The sequence below is a fragment of the Channa argus genome, chromosome 3 (genome assembly GCF_033026475.1).
Source record: "Channa argus isolate prfri chromosome 3, Channa argus male v1.0, whole genome shotgun sequence".
Taxonomy (NCBI): Eukaryota; Metazoa; Chordata; class Actinopteri; order Anabantiformes; family Channidae; genus Channa; species Channa argus.
In genome coordinates, this window is record NC_090199.1 from 9,320,366 (window position 1) to 9,339,342 (window position 18,977).

The 18,977-nt window shown below is 40.6% G+C and overlaps 1 protein-coding gene across 15 annotated transcripts in view; it reads right to left on the reverse strand.

Annotated features, from left to right (window-relative positions):
• Positions 1-17,610, reverse strand: part of fat1a (FAT atypical cadherin 1a) — a 66,708-nt gene extending 49,098 nt beyond the window's left edge. For 12 of the 15 annotated variants that reach the window (XR_010913819.1, XR_010913818.1, XR_010913820.1 and 9 more), the window contains exons 1-2: positions 11,023-14,303; positions 326-640 (exon numbers count right to left, since the gene is read on the reverse strand). Coding sequence is in view for 11 of the 15 variants with exons in the window: in XM_067496699.1 (XP_067352800.1) it covers positions 326-640; positions 11,023-14,275 (3,568 nt within the window). In the remaining 4 variants the exon portion in view is untranslated. Of the gene's footprint in view, positions 1-325; positions 641-11,022; positions 14,304-15,783; positions 15,943-16,005; positions 16,156-17,380 lie in introns of those variants that run through there. The other 3 variants (XM_067496695.1, XM_067496693.1, XM_067496692.1) reach the window with 3 other exon arrangements.
• Positions 17,611-18,977: the final 1,367 nt, after the last annotated feature.

An 18,977-nucleotide genomic window follows, 5' to 3' on the forward strand; every position in this document is an offset into this window, starting at 1 on the left:
GACTAGATTATTGGTCATCATTTATATGCATCAGTGATTCAGAATATTTCAGTTGAGCCCTGCTTATGTGGAAAACATGAAATGTGACCCTAGCATACAAGACTGTAAAACAAGCTTACATTGTTATTATTTCATCGTTTGGATTGGAGTATAAATAAACTGTACAATAAGAAAAATCACAGTGCTTTGATTGGTTTATCATGAGTCATTTTCCCAAACTAGTTTTAAGGTACATTATAGGCTTGTGATTAGAAATGGGTACTACCTGCTGTACCAATAACATTTATAGTGACATGAACTGTAGTCCAACTAACAGCAGTCTTACCTGTCTTGGCATTAATGGCAAAGAAACCCTGGGGATTGCCACTGGTGATCCTGTAGGTGAGTTTATCGCTATCCTTGTCATCTGGATCAACTGCATTTATCTTGATGATTGACACATCTTTAGGGGAATTCTCCATGACAGAAGGATAGTAGACAGGTTCTGAAGTTTGTGGTGCATTGTCGTTGACATCCTGTACTTCGATGTAGACCTCCACAAAGGCAGAAAGCGGCACCACGCCACGATCCATGGCATACACTGTGAGCCAGTAGTGGGGTGTTGTCTCACGATCCAGCAGTTCTTGCGTTCGAATAACACCTAAGAGATGAAAGAGACATAAACACACTCTTTTCAAGTCTGCATCATGTCAGTGAAGAGTTTTTTGTGCAACGCGCGCCCAAGAGTCTCACATCCCTGCCTGCACTCAGTAATATCTGAAATCGATTTCTGGCAATGAGGACAACAGATGTTGGAACGCCAGCTGTCCCTACACAGACAGATGTTGTTGTTTGTTGTAGGTCCCTTGACTGAAATATGTGAAGGTGGCATATTAACAACACCTAGTCAATGCTCTTGTGTTTACATATACTGGCAGGGACTTTTTTGCCATGTGGGGGCTGTAGCCTTCAGCTGAGCAAATAAAAGGGCTTTCAAAAACATGTGAGTTGTATAAGTTGACAATAGTTAAAAGGAAGAGTGTCGGATGGGAAATGTTCTGCAATCTGAGACCAAAAATTTGTATAGGAAAAAATAGATTATGAAAGGAGGATCTGCCCTTATGCACTATGGCAAACGTTCGTGTGAAACGGTGCATGTGTCTAAGTTTTGTTTACCCAAGGTGCATTTGAATTGTGATAGAATATTATTAATATATAAAATATTATGAATTAATAAATTCTTATGTATCATCATGGGTTAACCACCTCTCATTACCAAGTGTCTAAAATCAGCTCCACCTTTACCAATAGTTAGCTTTCACCCTTGTGTTTAAATTAATGTAATTAAAGTATGTTTTGCCATAATTACTATAGTCAGTATTACTTAAAGTACTTCTAATTTTGCACTTAAGTAAAAGATTTAAAGTGGATCAGTAGGTGCATTTTGACTGTAGGAAAGGGATAATTGTGTGCATGTGTATGTGTGTGTTTAAGAAAGGGTAGGTATTTCAGTTTAGAGTAGAGGACGTGTGCTTGTGTTTTCATGCACACTAATAACTGACTTACACCCGTAATAATGTGGTACCTAATTGCTGCTTCAGTCATAGGACATTTGACCAGATTACCTTAAACTGGACTATCTTGCAGACAGAACTAAGAAGGTCTACGTCATTTTGACGTACTGTGCAACGAATACACAGGCACAAAAAAGAAACAAGTAAAACGGATGTAAATAAATCTATAAACACATAGTGATTTTGCTGAAAGTGTGAGGTGAGAGTTAAAAATGATCTTGTGATACAACTAGTCAACTGCATTTACATTTTGTTTTTTATTATTTAATAAATTAAATTAATTTATTTAATGCTTTGACTTGTTATTCATTCATAACAGTATATAGTGTGAATATAAACACACTGCACAGTACTTAGAGATAAATATGCAGAGAGAAGAGTAGGTCAAAAAAAGGCAAGGTCCACAAAAGGCAAAAGAACAACCAGTAAATAAAGGAGCTGCCAATAATACAGCGACTCTGTAATTTTCTTAAAACCTCCACATTATTTATACCACCGCAAAAGAAAAAGCAGCGAAGGGCAACATGAACACACAAATGTCTTCCGAACAACCGAAACACTGACAACCTGTATATTTACATTTCCATATCAGTGTTATTTGCGATACCTGTATAACCTTGATAACTGAAATAGAAATGTATAGCTGTATTTGATTTTACTTATATCTGTAACTAATGAAAGTGAATCATTGTATGGACACATCCATATCATTACTAGGTTATAGATGCACACACTTCCGGTTACTGCTGGTCCTGATAAGGAACCTCCACAAAATAGCAGAGGACACATTTCAAAGGGTCAAATATTTTACATAGACCATCTCTTTGCTGCTGCTGTCTTTATTCACTCACTGTAACTCGATGCACTGCAAAGGAGTGTAACAGAGAGCAACCAAATCTTGCCAGGAGCGAAAAGATTTCTCAGGAAAGAGATAACGTTCCAAATAACTTGTCACAAAATTCTCAAATTTAACACAGGTGGGGAGTTTGGGGGTACAGCTCATTTATTCTCTCGCCTTGCTTTACTTTAGTGTCCCCGCATTTTTGGCCTGGGATCTCCTCTTGTCATTAGTCATCATTACAGCTCTCTCACTTTAGCTTGAGGCATGTAATAAAAACTCAGACAAGGGAACATGGGTATCGCCCCAACTGCTTTCTAAAGCCTAAAGAGTACAATGGCAAAAACTGCCGCACATCAAGAATACAAATTAGATGACTCTGAATAATTAACCAAATGCTGTAAAGCTGATAATAGAAATATAAAAACACAACCAAACATTTGGGGTAGTTGTAAAATAAGATTACCAAAGATACTGTAACACTGATTATTAATTCTGCCATAATTCGATTGAAATAACATTGAAATAAATAACATAGCGGTGACTGACAACTTGCTGTGGATAAAAAAAGATCTATCCTGGAAGAAAACATGTACAGGAAATTGCAAACATTAGACATAAATTAGAAATGCAAATGATGATGTGAGTCATCCTAAGCACAGTAATGGTAAAGGATAAGAGGATAAATGTTTCAGACACCCGTAGAGTGAGAATTAGTGAAAGAGGGTGGTGGGGGCAATAAATGGAAAATTGTTAAGATGAATGAAAAGGTGAAAATGGTTAGAAAGGACGGTGTAAGGAAAGGAGGTACAGAAGCAGTTACACAAGCAAACATTACACAAAATGCAGAGAGGACAAAGAAGAAAAGAGAAGAATTACAGGGAAGTATGAGACATCTTTTGTGCTTCTGCCAAGGAGATGCCTATGCTTGAGTGCTCCTCTGTTTGACTGGCAGACAACAGCATAGCAGAACAATTCCACTTTCACCAGGATCATGGTTTTAGTTCACAGGTCTTCGCCTTGAAGCTATCAGCACAGCAAAGATAACTTCATATTTTGCAGTTTAAAAAGTTGCAACATGAATACAGCTGCAAATGGAATGTTACTGTATATACCTATGCTTCTCAAAACAAATGTAAATGGCAATGTGTACCCTAAAGAGCTTTGTTCATATTTATCTCTGAACCTAAACACACAGAAAATGAAAAGGCATCTGCAACGGTCTTTGGGAGAATAGTTACTAACAAAGAATTTAGCCACCACACCCATTCCATATACCTAGCCTACTCAGCAAGGCTGAAGTAAAATCTGCCCTTAGGCCCCAAAACACACACACACACACACACACACACAGGCAGTGCAACAGCCATATTTGCTTTCCGCTTTTTTCCTTTGCTCTTTTCTTCTCCATCTGGCTTTGTTCTTCAAAGTTACTTGAGCACTGTGGCAATGTGATGGAATCTACAGGCAGCCAGAAAAGGTTGAACTATGGAATCCAGCAGGTATTTTACATTAATATGTACTTAAATCATTGTCCTGTGCACATACATAATGCGTTCACCCAGTTTGAAGCGGGTCAAAGTTGCTTTAAAAAAGCCGCTTAAAACTGTTGCAAGCTGACAAATAAAGGAAGTGGTTCTAATAAGCCTGGCAATTAAGAATAAGATTGTAGAAACTTTCAATTTATCATCACGTGTTGACCCAAAACATTGTGATTATGTGTAGCCAGTTCAACATGCTGCTTAGAGGCCTTTCAGCATTTCCTTGTTCATTGTGCAGCTGAAAGCTTGGAGCTTGCTTTGAACTACCTCTGTTAATTCTGCTCACCCCAACTCTACATTCCTCAGCCTTCTCAGGCTTCTAGTTCATATTCTTGCATAAACTTTCTCCGTGCTTCCCCCCCTTCTCTTTCCACAGCACTGGCAAAATGCTTCAAATTCCAATACCACATTGTAGGTCCTAGTGTAACAGAAGGAGTCCTAAACTAAGATTTCTGTTACCAAGCAATTTAAATCACATCAAAGGAAAGTTCCCAGACATCTGTAGCCAAGATCTATGCTTCATAGATGTTAAGTCTGCAGGTATAAATGTCTGAAACTACAGTGAAAGTTAAAATGAGGAGGAAAGTTGCCCCTTCAATCCCTGGACTGGCAAAATTAAATTGAAGTGTGGAGCAGCACTTCCCCCCTCCCTCCTCAACACCCCTCTGCCTCCAGTTGTGAATGTGTGGAACTATCCGAGATCAGGGTGTTCCTGAAAAAAGGTGACCTCTCTGTGACATTTGCCCAAACAAATATAGCAATAAATTAAAAGTTCAAAGATCTTAAGTATAATCCAAGATGTTTTTTTTAAATTAGAAGTGAAGATGAAGTGTTAATTTCATCACAGAATCCAATATGTGGAAATGGTTTTTGGTCAAAGGCGAGTAACATTTACGCTTTTAGTAACTATAGAAGAACTACAGAAGAACTATAAATATTCTTTTGTCACTGATATTTTTTTATTTCAATTTTGTCAATAAAATAATTAGGCTACACTAATAATTCAGGTTGTATAAAAACATCTGTGGCACCATCCAATCAAATGCAACCAGGTATGTTAACAGGATGCCACTGTGGCATTACCAGGTAGCAGGCTGCAACTTCCAAAGAACAAAAAATAGAATTTTCATAATTAAGCGCATATACATTTTCACACACATGTTACAGTGAAATTCAGTGTTTGCATTTACCCATCTCCATGAAGGGGAGCAGTGGGCTGCCACCGGCCGGGGTGCTCAGGTAGTGCTGAGTGTCTCAATGACACGAGTGGTGGGTAGGCCAGGATTTGATAATGCAGACTTCTACATCCCAGCATGATGGTCTACCCACTAACAGTTTTAGGCACAAATTATATTATAAACTTAACTTCCCATTTTTTGAAAATGTGGGCTATATTTATAATATAAGAAAAGGTTGGTTTCACATATTGCTTTAATGGAGTTTAACATAAGTAGGAAATATGCTAGAAATTATTTAAAATGAATTAAGTCAATGCTAACTTATTGTGCTGATCAAAAAACTATTATTAACTATTATTTACTCTTTTTTCGATTCCAAACAAAGGGGATGCAAACTCCTGCACCCAACAGTACATTGCTTTAGGTCTCTTGAGATAATCCTAACAAATTCATATCATGCAAAATCTATGTCTACCTTATCTCCTTCAATGTACTGAACAAACAATTACAGCCTGAACCAATGACCCATTTCCACTTCATGCATCACTGTGCATATTGTATACTATCAGTACTGGCAGAAAAATAGCTATCAAAAGCCGGTTTAAGGGAAAATAGTATTAAAGACAAGCTTCATCATTTCACCAGCCTAATGATACAGAACACTGATGCTTTTTATATCAGTGTGATCCTATTTGTTGATAGATTTTAGTAGGTTACAAAACAGTTTCATAGCCTATACTGATAATAACTCCAGAATTGTTTAGACCATAACGACAAACTCTCAGCCAAATAAAATATAAAGATGACTTTGTGCATTTACTGTGAGTAAGCATTGAAAAGAGAGTGAAGAACTCGATACAGTTGTTACAGGTATGTGATGTGACTGAATGAGCTTTTCATTGCCAGTTTTTTAAAAATGCCTATTAAATGCCTCTAAATAAAATTGAGATAGCTTTTGGGACGGAGCTTATGATACAAAGCTTCTATTGTTACTGAGAACAGTGTTATTTCGAAGGCCTTTGAACAACAGGGTTCAGCACAGTACTCCTGGATTCAATATCACAGTATTATTGAGAAGCAGTTACTCTGCCTTCAACACAGGCTCTAGTTTCATAACCCTCCACCTGATCATCTAAGCACTTTACGCTTATTAATTTATGTCCCTATCCATATACATAGTTATAAAACCCCCGCTGGTCAAAGAGGATGCAGACTGTGAGTCCTTCTGTCATTTTATTAGCGATCAGTTTGATCAAATCTCATTTCCAATGTACATGCTCTGTAGGCCCAAAAACCCAGAAGCATACAGGCTATAATCCAGCACTATAAAGAATCTTTTTAGAGTAAGCTTCACTAAGCAACTTTTATAGGACTGAAATGGGTGCCATCTTGTAATCCTGTATCCAGTTCTTTTAATAAATCCTTCGTTAGCTTAGTTTGGACTAGAAACCAGCAAAGAATCAAGAATCCATACTCTGTTACCTTCAGACAGAGCCAAGGTAACTGTTCACATTACACTGCATTATATTCCATTTTAGAGGGAATGTCACTGTCCACGATGTGGTAGCAGCACACAGCGAACGAGTTAAGGAGTTTAACAGCACCACAGGGACCCCAACATCACATTAAACCACCTCAAAGCCATTTCCATCATACCAGCCCTTTAATTAGAAATTTTAATGTGACAATTTAGTTGACAAATGAAAAATATTTGTATGAGCCAAGATGGCCATAAAAATTATTAGGTGACTGACAGGCAAATGTATTTTAGTACTTTCACTTCACTGCACCTGAGTATATTTTTGGTCAGAGCTATCACTATTCAAGTATCAAACAGCATAAAGTTGGCTATAAATGCTTGAAATAGTTGCTGAAATTTGAATAAAGTGATAAAAGCGTGCCAGTGCCTCCTATACTGCATCTCTGCCTCAAGTGAAGATGCTCAGATGTGTCGATGGGGAAGATGCTTAGGTTTGCAAAAATATTAGTGCTGTTTGTTAATTTGTTAAGATGTTTGTTAATTTGATACAATCATGTACATTATAGTACTTTCCGTTTTTAAAGTGTATTTTGTTAAATCAAATAAGAAGATGGACTTATGCACTTCTGAATTCTCCTGGGAGCTGGGAGCTTTGAACATCAACATAACAAAAAGTATACATCTAATTCAAGATTTTTAGCATGACATAAATTAACACACAATGAAGCACGTTCCCTGCACAAGGAGGTCTTAACTTTCTTTAAACAGATTTAATTGACTGAGAGGAAAACATACTTTTAACCAGAGAAAGAGTGTTTTTCATTTAGCAACCTACAATCAAATTTGTCCCGCTACACATTCCTGGTTTTGTCTCCACAGTAACAGCACTCAACCAAAGACTATTTGGAATCATGTGCCACTTTGCAGTCCCACTTTTATCTCAAACTTATCAACACTGAATAGGAAAGTACGGACAGAGGGCTACAGTTCTGTTTAAGCAAACCACATGTGATGCCAAAAAGAACAGCCTATGAACATATACAAGCATGCATCGTTTGATTATTTTTAAAACTTTGCTTACTGTATGTAACACTGGAAGAAGAAAGCGTTGGACTGGCAGTTTTTGTGGATATGGAAAATGTGCTAACAGGACTTTGTCATTATGCATCAAACTGTTTCGTTTGCTTACACAAAGAAGGCTTTCACAGCACAGGCTGCAAACAACTTCAAGTGAAAGGGCAATGCATATATTATCTAACAAGAAAGGGAAATGCATATATTATACAATCAGGATCTGCGTCTCATTTGGGCTGAACATACTTTTCTCTGGTCGCCTTGTTTAGTGGATAATGTCACTTCAAGCTGAGCCACAACTTACTTTGAACACATGTTCATCCCTTGCCGTCACTGTTCTAGGACTAACACGGTAGCTGTGTTTGGCTTCTTAAATGCAGTACACCACTTTTTAAAACTGAAGCCTTCACCTTTCTAAAGACTTTTTTGTTACCTAACATTGCTTAATCCTCAAGTATGAGATGAAAGTCGTGTAATGGTTTATTTAAAAGTGCCGAAAAGGGTCTCCCAGGGAGGTGGCTCTCAACTCTGTGCCTTCGACTTTCCCATATCCCTGCATTTTTCAGTCTGAGCTTTTCATAATTTCACTCACCTTTAATCATCCCTGAAGAGAGGAACTGATAAGACAGTTACTCATTGGCAATAAAAACACCCACGCTTTTGTGTCTTTTTATTGTTGTCTGATGTTAAGGTGTGTCAGACTGAATGGGAGCCAGGTGTACTTTGAGGTGTGGACACTTGATTTGGTTTAGCATGATAAGCATTGTTTTTTCTGTTTCAAGTAGTTGTTTCTTCACCACTGACCTACATACAATGTGCAGTGGTTTTGTGAATTATTTTGCAGCCTTACTACCAGTTGACAATCTAAGACATGTGTCTAGACCAGGAGTGTCTGCATGTTTTTAAACCATGTTCAATACCTTGGGAGCGCAAGCTGAAAAGTGTTTCGGAAAGGTAAACGGATATAAAAAAATAATTCATTACATTGGTCTTCCTGGTCCTTCAAATTCCGTGAAAATCCAGTGACTCTTACTAGTTAACTTTTTGATTAAAACAAAGAATGGTAATTTCAGTCCGCATCATGGGAAGGGGCCCAGAAAAAGTCTTGATAAGAGCAAGTTTAAATTAAGATGGCACTCAGCCAGTGACCACAGAGCTTTTAATAACACAGAGAATGTCTGGGCAAACAGTTGCTATGGACTCCCTCAGCAATCTGACAGAATGAAACCATATCTGGAAAAGACGTGACTTGCATAAAATAGTTTCTTTTTCATAAGATTGAACAGGATTGCATTAAATAAACAGACATCGCAAACATACAATCGTATTTTACATACAATCACTCTATCTCCTTGCATGGTTTGGGAATATCAGTCAAGCGGGTAGTAATAAAGGTCTGTTCTAAAATACATCCATGGTTGAGATTTGTGGGATACACCTACTTTATGAAAATCAGTAAGAGGGCAATGCATTCAACATGAACACTTTGTTATCCACAAAGTAGTACTGTTGTTATAGTAATCTCTGAAAGATCAGTAATTTATACTGTGCTAATAATAGAACAAATACCACAACACAGATAAAGATTATTAAGGACACTTAAATCAAATGCACAATCAAATGTGCAAGGGTTTAGAATTACAAGCTTCAAGTAAAACAGGGAAAAAACTTGAGCAGTCTTTCTTCACTCTTTCCCACTTTTAAAAACTAATTCTGAAGCTGAAGGTGTGTGGCCCCTGGCATTTTTCCTTACACCACTTATCCTTTATTTTCCAATTTTAAACTACATTAAAACATTCTGGTTAGAGTTCACAACATGCAGCTGCAGCATTAGAATATGGCGGAGGGTGCGCCAATGCCTATATTTTCCTTTTAGAATCATAATGTTCTAAACGTATATGGTGGTTGAACAAACCACACCCTTCATCTAGTGAATTCATAGGAGGGGCATTGCACCTTGGCTGTATTTAGTTGTCTACTGACCTCAGTTGTAATCCATAATAACAGGACCCAACCCAGGACAATCCTATCATTGCACCTCCTGATAATCACTTAATATAAGCCTCCGGGATTAAGAAGATCAGACTAGGCTCCCTGATTCTGTATCCTACACGGGATTTTAAGTTAGACACGAATGCCCATCGCTGGCCAGCATGTGGTTCCATCACCACTAATACTGTAGCATATAGAGCATCTTTATTTTTCACTACTACTTTATAAATTACTTTAATTACAATAAATGTAGGATCTAGCATAGTATGTAAATGAATTAAATAAAACCGCATTGACAGGCAAATGAAATTATTATGTCAAAGTATTTCCGTCACTGGTTCAAGCTTTAAATATCCCAGCATCTATGATCATAAAACTTATTCCGGGTGTACAACCACTACCAAAAAAACAATCACAATAATACCACAGCTGACACACATCCCCTGAGGACGGATGCATCATAAAGGCTTTTCTTCTTGTGCTATGTTTACCATGAAGGAAAACATACCCAACAGGCTTCACTGGGGCAACTACTGTCAACTTACTGGATAATTCACATATATCTAGTTATTAATAGACATCAATCTTAAGATATAAAATTACTTGTGCAACAGCTTACTTATGAGGTTAAATGTGGCTAGAGTAATCTATCTACTGCGCATTCTGTTTCACTGCCTCATTTAGACACTGAATATGTACACTGCAGTAAAAAAACTGGTTATCAAGTTCTAAAAGGACGGCAGGGAGCCAGGTCCGAAACATCAAACTCTGGTGATTGCTGGGTTTTTGGGTAGGTACTCCTGGAATTTAGGTATTAACAAGTATTGACATATTTTCTGCTACATAATAAGAATTCCTAGTCCTTGCCATCAGTACAGTACTGACAGTGTGCTGTTTAAAGCATAAAAGCTGTTTTCTTTTAGTGGTATTAGAATGGTATGACGAACAGTAAGTCAAACAGATTCAAATGTTTTCCAAATGGAAACTATTTTATTTTTAAGAGTAGGCTGCATATTTACAATCACGGCAGATGGCACACGAGGGGAAAAGAGGAGGTGAAATCACCTAAAATCTTCTTAGTAACTCAGTGACTACTCAGGAATGTCCATACAGGTCTAAGGGACAGCTGGTCCATCTGTTCCTGCCTTCAGTTTTCCCAAAGATAAAAATGACTGGAATCAGGAACCTTACCCTTCTCCAGGAAAACTCCCTTAGCATACTGTTTCACAACATAGACATGACTGAATAATCTTAACTGCATAAAACCTTTGCAGTTAATTGCTTATGCAAATTATTTCAAACTGATGCAGAAATGTCCCAGAAATTAACACATGGTTCTATAGTGACACTGAGAACAAAGACTCACCAGTTTCCTCATCGATGGTGAATACCCCCAGGCCAGATCCATCTCGTATAGAGTATCGAATATCTCCATCCCGTCCTTTGTCTTCATCCTCAGCTGTTACAGTCATCACTTTAGTCCCAATAAGTGCATCCTCTTTTATATATCCCTTTTCCACAAATGACCGGAACAGAGGCCTGTAAAGGTTCTCATTCACATCCACCACATCCACCTCAATGAAGCAGGTTGATGATAAGGACATAGGCTTCCCTTTGTCTTTAGCCTTTGCAGTCAGGTTGTACACCTGTTTTGTCTCGTAATCTAGGTTTTGCACAATCCGTAAAGCACCACTTAGTTTGTCTACTTCAAAAATCCCATCTCCGTTATCAATAAGGCTGTATCGTACCTGACTGGAAGGTCCAACATCAGGGTCATGGGCCTCCAACCACATAATTACAGTACCAATAGGAAGGTCTTCCCTCACCTTTACACGGTAATTGGGTGGGACAAATTTAGGTGGATTATCATTCACATCTTCCAAGGTGATCTTAAGCGCCACTGTGGACACTAGCTGAGGCTCATTCGCTGCCTGGTCACGTGCCGCGATCTTCAAGCTATAAACTGGATGGAGCTCACGATCCAGCGGCTTTGTCACGGTCACCACACCGCTCTCCTCATTGATTGCAAAGTGATCTGTGCCTCCTAAAATTGAATACTTGACGATTCCATTATCTCCTTGATCCTTGTCTGTTGAATCCACCTGGATAATCTCTGTCCCAACAGGTATACTCTCGCTTATTTCAACTGAATAGGAGTCTTGCAAAAATTGAGGGCTATTATCATTGGCATCTAGGATCTTAACATCCAAGAGGCGTGATGATGACTTTTGTGGTATCCCAAGATCATAAACTGTAATATTAAGGGTGTAATGGTCTGTTGTCTCCCTATCGAGAGGAGAATAAACCAAAAGCCAACCAGTTTCCATGTCTACTATGAAACAGCTTTCCGTGTCTCCTCCTGAAATAACATAAACTACTTTTCCATTGAAGCCGCTATCTGAGTCCGTGGCACTTAAATGGACAATCCGGGCCCCAACAGGCAGGTCCTCTTTAACCTCAATAACACTCGGGAAGGACTCGGCAAACTGCGGAGTGTATCGGTTGACTGAATGAATGTCCATAAAGTTGTCATCTGGCTCAGACTGCGTGTGTATTTTGCTGCCCTGAAGTAGCTTTTCAGCCAACATGGTAGCAACACCAGTTTCAACACATTTCAACTGGACTGGCTTGCGTGCCGTGATGACAGTTATGTTCATGATGATGGGCTGAGTCTCGTTTTCACCATCAGTCGCGATGATTTGTAAACTATGAAAGGACACTTTAGCTGCCTCTCCCTCACTCAGCGTGTGTTTCAGTGAAAGCACACCAGAGTTTGGGTTCACTTCAAACAGATCAAGATCATTGCCAGCTTTAATACTGTACTGTACAAGCTGCAGTTCATCAGCATCTATGGCAGACACTGTTGTTATCTGCTCTCCCACGCCGTGATCTCTTGGCACAGTCACTTCACAGTCTACATTTTCAAACAATGGCTTATTATCATTCAGGTTATTTAATGTTATGGTGACTGAGGCCTCCACCTCTCTCCGGAAAGGGGATCCCCAGTCTGATGCCCTGACTTTGAGATTGTAAATCCTGGGCATGAGCTCATAATCTAGGTCCTCTGAAGTACTGATGACACCAGAGAAGTAGTCGATGACAAATGGCTGGGGACTCTGATTGGTAATGCTGTACGTCACGTAACCATTCTCCCCCTTGTCTAGGTCAGTGGCTTTAAGCCCTACCACACTGGTCCCTATAGCTACATTTTCATCAACACTGGCTTTATAAGAGGTCTGTTGAAACTCAGGCGCATTGTTATTCACATCAATCACATCAATGATTACTTTTGTTGCTGCTTTTTTGTCACTGGTAATCACGTCTAACTCAAATTGGGTAGCGATGTCAGCATTTATTGGTCCAGTGGTGCTAATTAAGCCGGTATCCGGATTGATACTGAACCTGCTTTTGTCAGACTTGTGTTTAAAAGCATATTGCATCTGTGGATACTTTGGCACGGCTGTTACCATAGTGACAGGTGTGTGAAGAGGGGCAAATTCACTCAGACTGACTCTGTAAACTGCCTTTACAAAAACGGGGGGCCCCACTTTGAACTGTGCAGAAGTGACATGTACCAATTTAGCAGATGAGAACTGAGGGGGGTTGCCTTTGTCCTTCGCCTGCAAAGTGAGGTTATATCCAAAAGGCTGGCTGTCCCAGTCTACATCTTTGACAGCTTTTATTTTATATTCCTTGCTCCCGGGGCTGGTTCTTACAGACTTGAACTGCTGAAGAGGATCACCGGCCACAATACTCAATGATGCTATCTCTCCATTTGGTCCCTGGTCTTTGTCCTCCACTGTCACAATAGCATAAGTGGGGTCGTGGTCTGCATCAGAGGGGGCCAAGGTTACTGCAGTGATTACAGGTGCATGCTCATTGGCTTGCTCCACCCTCACTGTAAGTTTAGCCATGCTACTGAAGCCACTGCTGCCGTACAGCTTCATCCCTCTGTCCACTGCCAGGATCTCCAATTTGTACAGCTTTGTCTCAGAGTAGTCTAGTTTTCCGGTCAGTGTCACAACACCGCTTGTAGGATGAACCGCAAACATGTCTGTCCACTCTCTGAAACTATAGTAGTATTCTCCATTCGTACCAATATCTGCGTCAGTTGCAGTGACCTTGGCCACACTTGTACGTATGGCTGTGTTCTCGGGCAGAGATATGCTGTAAGATGTAGGGGAGAAGAGAGGCCTCAGATCATTGGTGTCCAGCACCTGCACCCTCAGTCTAGTGCGGCACTCTAAATTGGTGATCCTCTCAGTAGCTTTAACAGTCAGCATATAGTGGTCTTTAACCTCCCGATTGAGAATGGCAGTGCTGCCTCCTTTGGTCCGTATTCGCAAAAAACTGAAATCTCCCAGCAGGTAGTCCTCGGCTTTAAATAGGTTCTCGTTGTCCCCAGATATGATTTTGTACCGTATCTCCCAAGCTGGGTTTGTGACGTAGATCCCCATCTTGGTGTGACTCTCTAAATAGGTTTTGGCAGCAGAGTTCTCATATATGGTGGTATTGTAAACAGAATGGGTAAACTGCATCGAGGTGGCCAACACCATCCTTTGGTTCCCTGCACAGCCACAGAGTAGCAGCACAAGCAGTGAAATCAAGTGCTTCCCCATTATCGTACCGTGATCTTCACCAAACCACCTGGAAAGAGTGACAATAAAGACTGTTAGTGTTATAATACTCAGTCAAGTATAACTTTTACATCACACAATTGACTTTAATCACAACTACTAAAACAGAAACGCACATGACCAAATAAAAAAGTATTTGCTACTATCCTTGCCTGTGTGGGTAACTTGGCCAGAGCACTGCAAACTACATACCTCTCTTTATTGGGCATTTTCTCAGACCTAAGCACATAAATGGCTAAGTCCAATGTGGAAAGAAGATAAAGCAGAGCAGTCAGTTGGGTGACAGAATCTAAGCCGGCACAGCTCCCATGTATGCACAATACCAGACGCCGACTATGTCCACTGCATACCAGCGGGACCTCGTTTGTACAAACATCAGCTTGATGAGCTGAGAAAAATAACCGGCAGTATGAAAACACGTAAATCTTTAATATGCTTGGTGATTCAAAATAGAAGACCTCACAATTATGGGCTTTATTATTTTTTTTCTCCTGCAACGAAATGCGATCCGTTCAAATTGTGTCGTTTTTAACACGTACATTCAAATTTACACCAACAACTAGGTAAAACCAAAACTTGCAACGACATTAGTTCTCTACTAGCGGTACCATCGTTGCACAAACAGAAAGAAAATCTGCCGAGGTACATCACACACAGGGTGGCTTCTTTGCCATCTCGTCGGGCTGCAATCGCGGTTTATATCCACTGGCGAAATGACTGAGAAACCGCTTGAAAATTGCACATTCGTTTGTTTACAACCACTTTACGACGACTCGGGCTCTGTGTGGGAGTCCGCACAAAGGCAAAGCAAAAGCACCGGAGCGCAGAATAGAAAGCCTAACTGTTTTACTGGTGGCGTGTAAAAATGACCAGACCCAAGGTTGAGGTATTTGTGCTTTACGTGGGGTTAATAAGTAACAAAGTTACCTTCCATCTGAAACGATCGCCTGCAGGTACAAAGAAACCATCTGCATGTGGGTGACGGTTGAAAAGAAATTCCAACTTAAACCAAAACTTTTGGCTTATTTTTACGCATACGACAAAAAAAGAGGCCTTTTCCAAAAGACATCTTTGTAGAAATCTAACCGATCGCCCGTTTCCATTAGGAGGAAAAAGTTAAGTATAGCTGCTGTAGGACTAGTTCGACCCCCATCCCCCAACGAGCCAAGCCATTCACTCGGTGAGACGATGGCAGCATGCGCTCCGGAGAAATGTACCCGAAAAAGAGCACTTCGCACACATTCCCGGCACAGCAAGAAACAAGCGACCAATTCAAAACGACTAATAAGCGTTTCAACTCCTCGGTGTTATCTAAAAACGGCATTTAACCTAATGGCCAAACTTATTCAGAGCGGTAAGAGAAAGCAGCGGCTGCTTTCTTCCACAATAGCCGACCCATCTCAACTTTTTCACGCGCTACTCAGATGCTTAAGCTAACAGGCGCGGACTAAAGAAAAGCGCCACAGAGTACGAGACAACATCCCACATACCTCTTCTATTGTTAAACTCATAGATTTGGAGGTTTTGCATTTAGTCTATGTAGTCCGGATCTCGGCATGGTCATACGTGGACTTGTCTCCCCTCCGTTACTCCATCTGCCAGCAGCAGGCAGCCTCTCTATCTCTGTCTCTCTCTCTCTGTCTCCCCCCTCACGCTTCACCTCTCTCTCCCACACTGGATCTGCAGTATTTCTCCGCGCCGGATCTACTTACCGACTGGCAGCAGGAGAAACCGTTCCGCTCCGAATCCAGACCAGGTCCAAAGTGGAACCTGAATTCTGCGTTCGTCTAATTTACACTAAATAGTCCAATAAAAAGATAAAGCTGAGTCTAGTAAATCACTTCTTTGCGCAGATCCAGAGGACAGCTCACTTTTTTTATTATGGGCGTCATTCCACTGAAATCATTTATTCACTACCTGCTTATAACTTTTAAACTCCGCACATCCGCATATGAGGACATGCTGATAACGACCACACCTGCACGATATAAATGTATCATTGTTTTCCTCAATCTCCTACATTTATGATATTAGGCGCCGAGATGCCGACACCAGATTCCCTGATTTTCCTTTATTCATTTCTGAATTCACTTTCATTTCACAGATTCCTTTTGAACTAAACAAATTAAAATAACATCCAACAAAGGTTGAGACACGTGGGATCCCCTTATTACGGCCATAACCTTGTTCGGCCCAAATGGGCTCTAAGCCCTAATCCAATATTCGCCTCTCCAGCTGCAGCCCAAACTACTTATGTACTGTGACGTGGTTATTGTGTGATAAGTAAAAAAGTCGACTTTAATTTGACCTCCATCTGGTGCCAAACAAACACCATAAAACGTTTTTCGTAAGACAACCCTTTATGCTCAGTGTGTTGGAAAATGACCCGCGGATTCACATCATAGTTTTGATGTCAACTCTATTTAGGCTAAAAGCACGTCTCTCAAATGTAACGTTTCTCTGTGCGTTGTTGCGTTTTACATGGGTTAAGATAAATTAGTAGATTTATCTTCAGTTTATTCTAGCTTGGAACTTGTCACTTGTTGTTGTTTGTTTGTTTGTTTTTAAAAGCCTGGGCTATGTTGAAAAATAGTGTCAGTCTGTATTTTCATATTAGAGCAGCATGACTGATTGTGGTGGTACATTTGCCTTGAAGGCGCCGATCCCCCCAATCCCACTCCACCCCCCTCCGTCCTGCTTCTTCTCTCTACAGGCACTAAGGAGTGTGCCTGCTATGCGATTGATGGCGCTGTCTCACTGCTCTTGCCCGGACTGCGGTGATCCAGCTGGTGCGCCTTCAGAAAGCCTGTGCTGCATGCAGCTTGACAGCTTGTCAACTTGTACAGCTCCAGTCTCTCTGTGTGTGTGTGTTTGTGTGTGTGTGTGTGTAAGGGTGTGCGTGCGTGCGCGCAAAGCGTGCGCATTTGTGTGCGCATTGGCTACTTGGCACAGGTCAGTCAGAAACGGTCACTTTTCTTCAAAGCCCTGAAACGCGGAGTTGGGCACAAAGTTTTAAGAGTCATTTTAACCTTCTTTGGAAACAAAACCACGAGTCCACATCCTCTAATTTTACTCAAATCTACTCACCAAACCAGCTGAAGAGCCGGCTGCTGCTCCGAACTTCCCTTCACATGAATCCAGGCAGTTTTGGGTAAATGCTTTTTGCGCGCATCTCTCTGGTGAGTTAAGCTTCTGTTTGTGTGAATCCGCCACTTTATTCCTCCTCAGTCTCTCACAGATTCTCAGCCTTCAGTTCCGATCCGCTCAGTCACATGGTGGCTTGATAGTAGAGCTGTAGGTTAGGGTTTGCTTTCCTCCTCTCCTCCACAACGGTTCAGGTGGAATTGTGTGCTGCCTTCAGGTGATATCGGAATTGTCGCAACCCTGATATGAGCGCACAACCAGACAAAAATCAAAACACAGCAAGTGATATTTTTGCTTCCCCCTTTAGGAGAAGTGACACAGCTACTGAAAGGGCGGAGTGAAGGGAAGTAACACCAACAACACTCTTTGATGATGAGACTGTATGTTATTATTTGGTAGGTTCTGATAATAATCCATCAAACACAATTGGTCTTATTGATTATTTTGCACATAGATTGCAGGTCTGGTTTTCTCCACTACCAGACAAGAATAACACACTTAATAAATAGACAACAGTCATTAATCCACATTTTGTTGGACGAATTTTTTTTATGATTATTTTCAAAACCCAAAGAATTGAAAGTCATCTGATCGCATTGATTGAAAGTTGGAGCCTATCAGATTTCCTTGAAGGCACCCAGGATCTGACACCTCCAGCTTGAGAAACGGCACTGACGTCACAAATGCCTCTTTCATTCCTTCCATGCACAGCCCAGTGTTGCCTGCAGTGGATCCTGTGAAAAATAAAATCAACCACCACACAGCTTCTCTGATTCTCATTGCTTTTACAGCTCATTCCGTTTATTATTTCCACCACCATCCAGCTCTAATGGTGATCAGTGAATGCTCTTGAGCATCAGAGAAAGCAAATGTCTTCATTTGAACATGTGGTTAACAGCTAGACTCGACACAGAAGTGGAGTGGGAGCCAAAAAAATGCCAGAGCGGAGAGGGCTGTTCGAGCCGGCGGTCCAGCGTAAGAATCTCTGCCTAATGTCCATTCAGCGCTGGCTCATTAAAGTCACATTTGCCCACCGGCTGAGTAAACGAACGAGACCTATGTGCTCGTTGTGTGCTTGTGTGCAGGAGGGAGGGAGGGAGGGAAAGATTGAGCTTGTGTCACAGAGCAAGTGTGCAATTTTTCATCTCTCTTCTCTTCTTCTATGTAGCCCCCATTTTTGCCTTAGACAATGTTAGGCATAAAACAGCTCCTCCCCTCTGATCTGCCTGTAAAGCTTTAATTGAATTCAGGTCAGGTAGTGCCCAGGGCTGGTTCCAATGCTTTGATCTCACCAAGTGTTTGCACTCCTGGCTGCTGGAGGTCAGGTTCTAGTTCAGTAAAGACTTTATGTATGCATAGTGTTTGCATTAAGGAACTCCTCCTGCTCAAATAATGCCCAATTCAATCTGCCCAGAGAGCATTATACACCAATCAGTTGCATCCTAAAAACAACTTGGTGGATTTAATGTTATGGTGGATTGTTTGTGTCCTTAAGAGTGTGTATGTTAAGCCTGTTGGTTTATTAAACTAAAGTCAACGG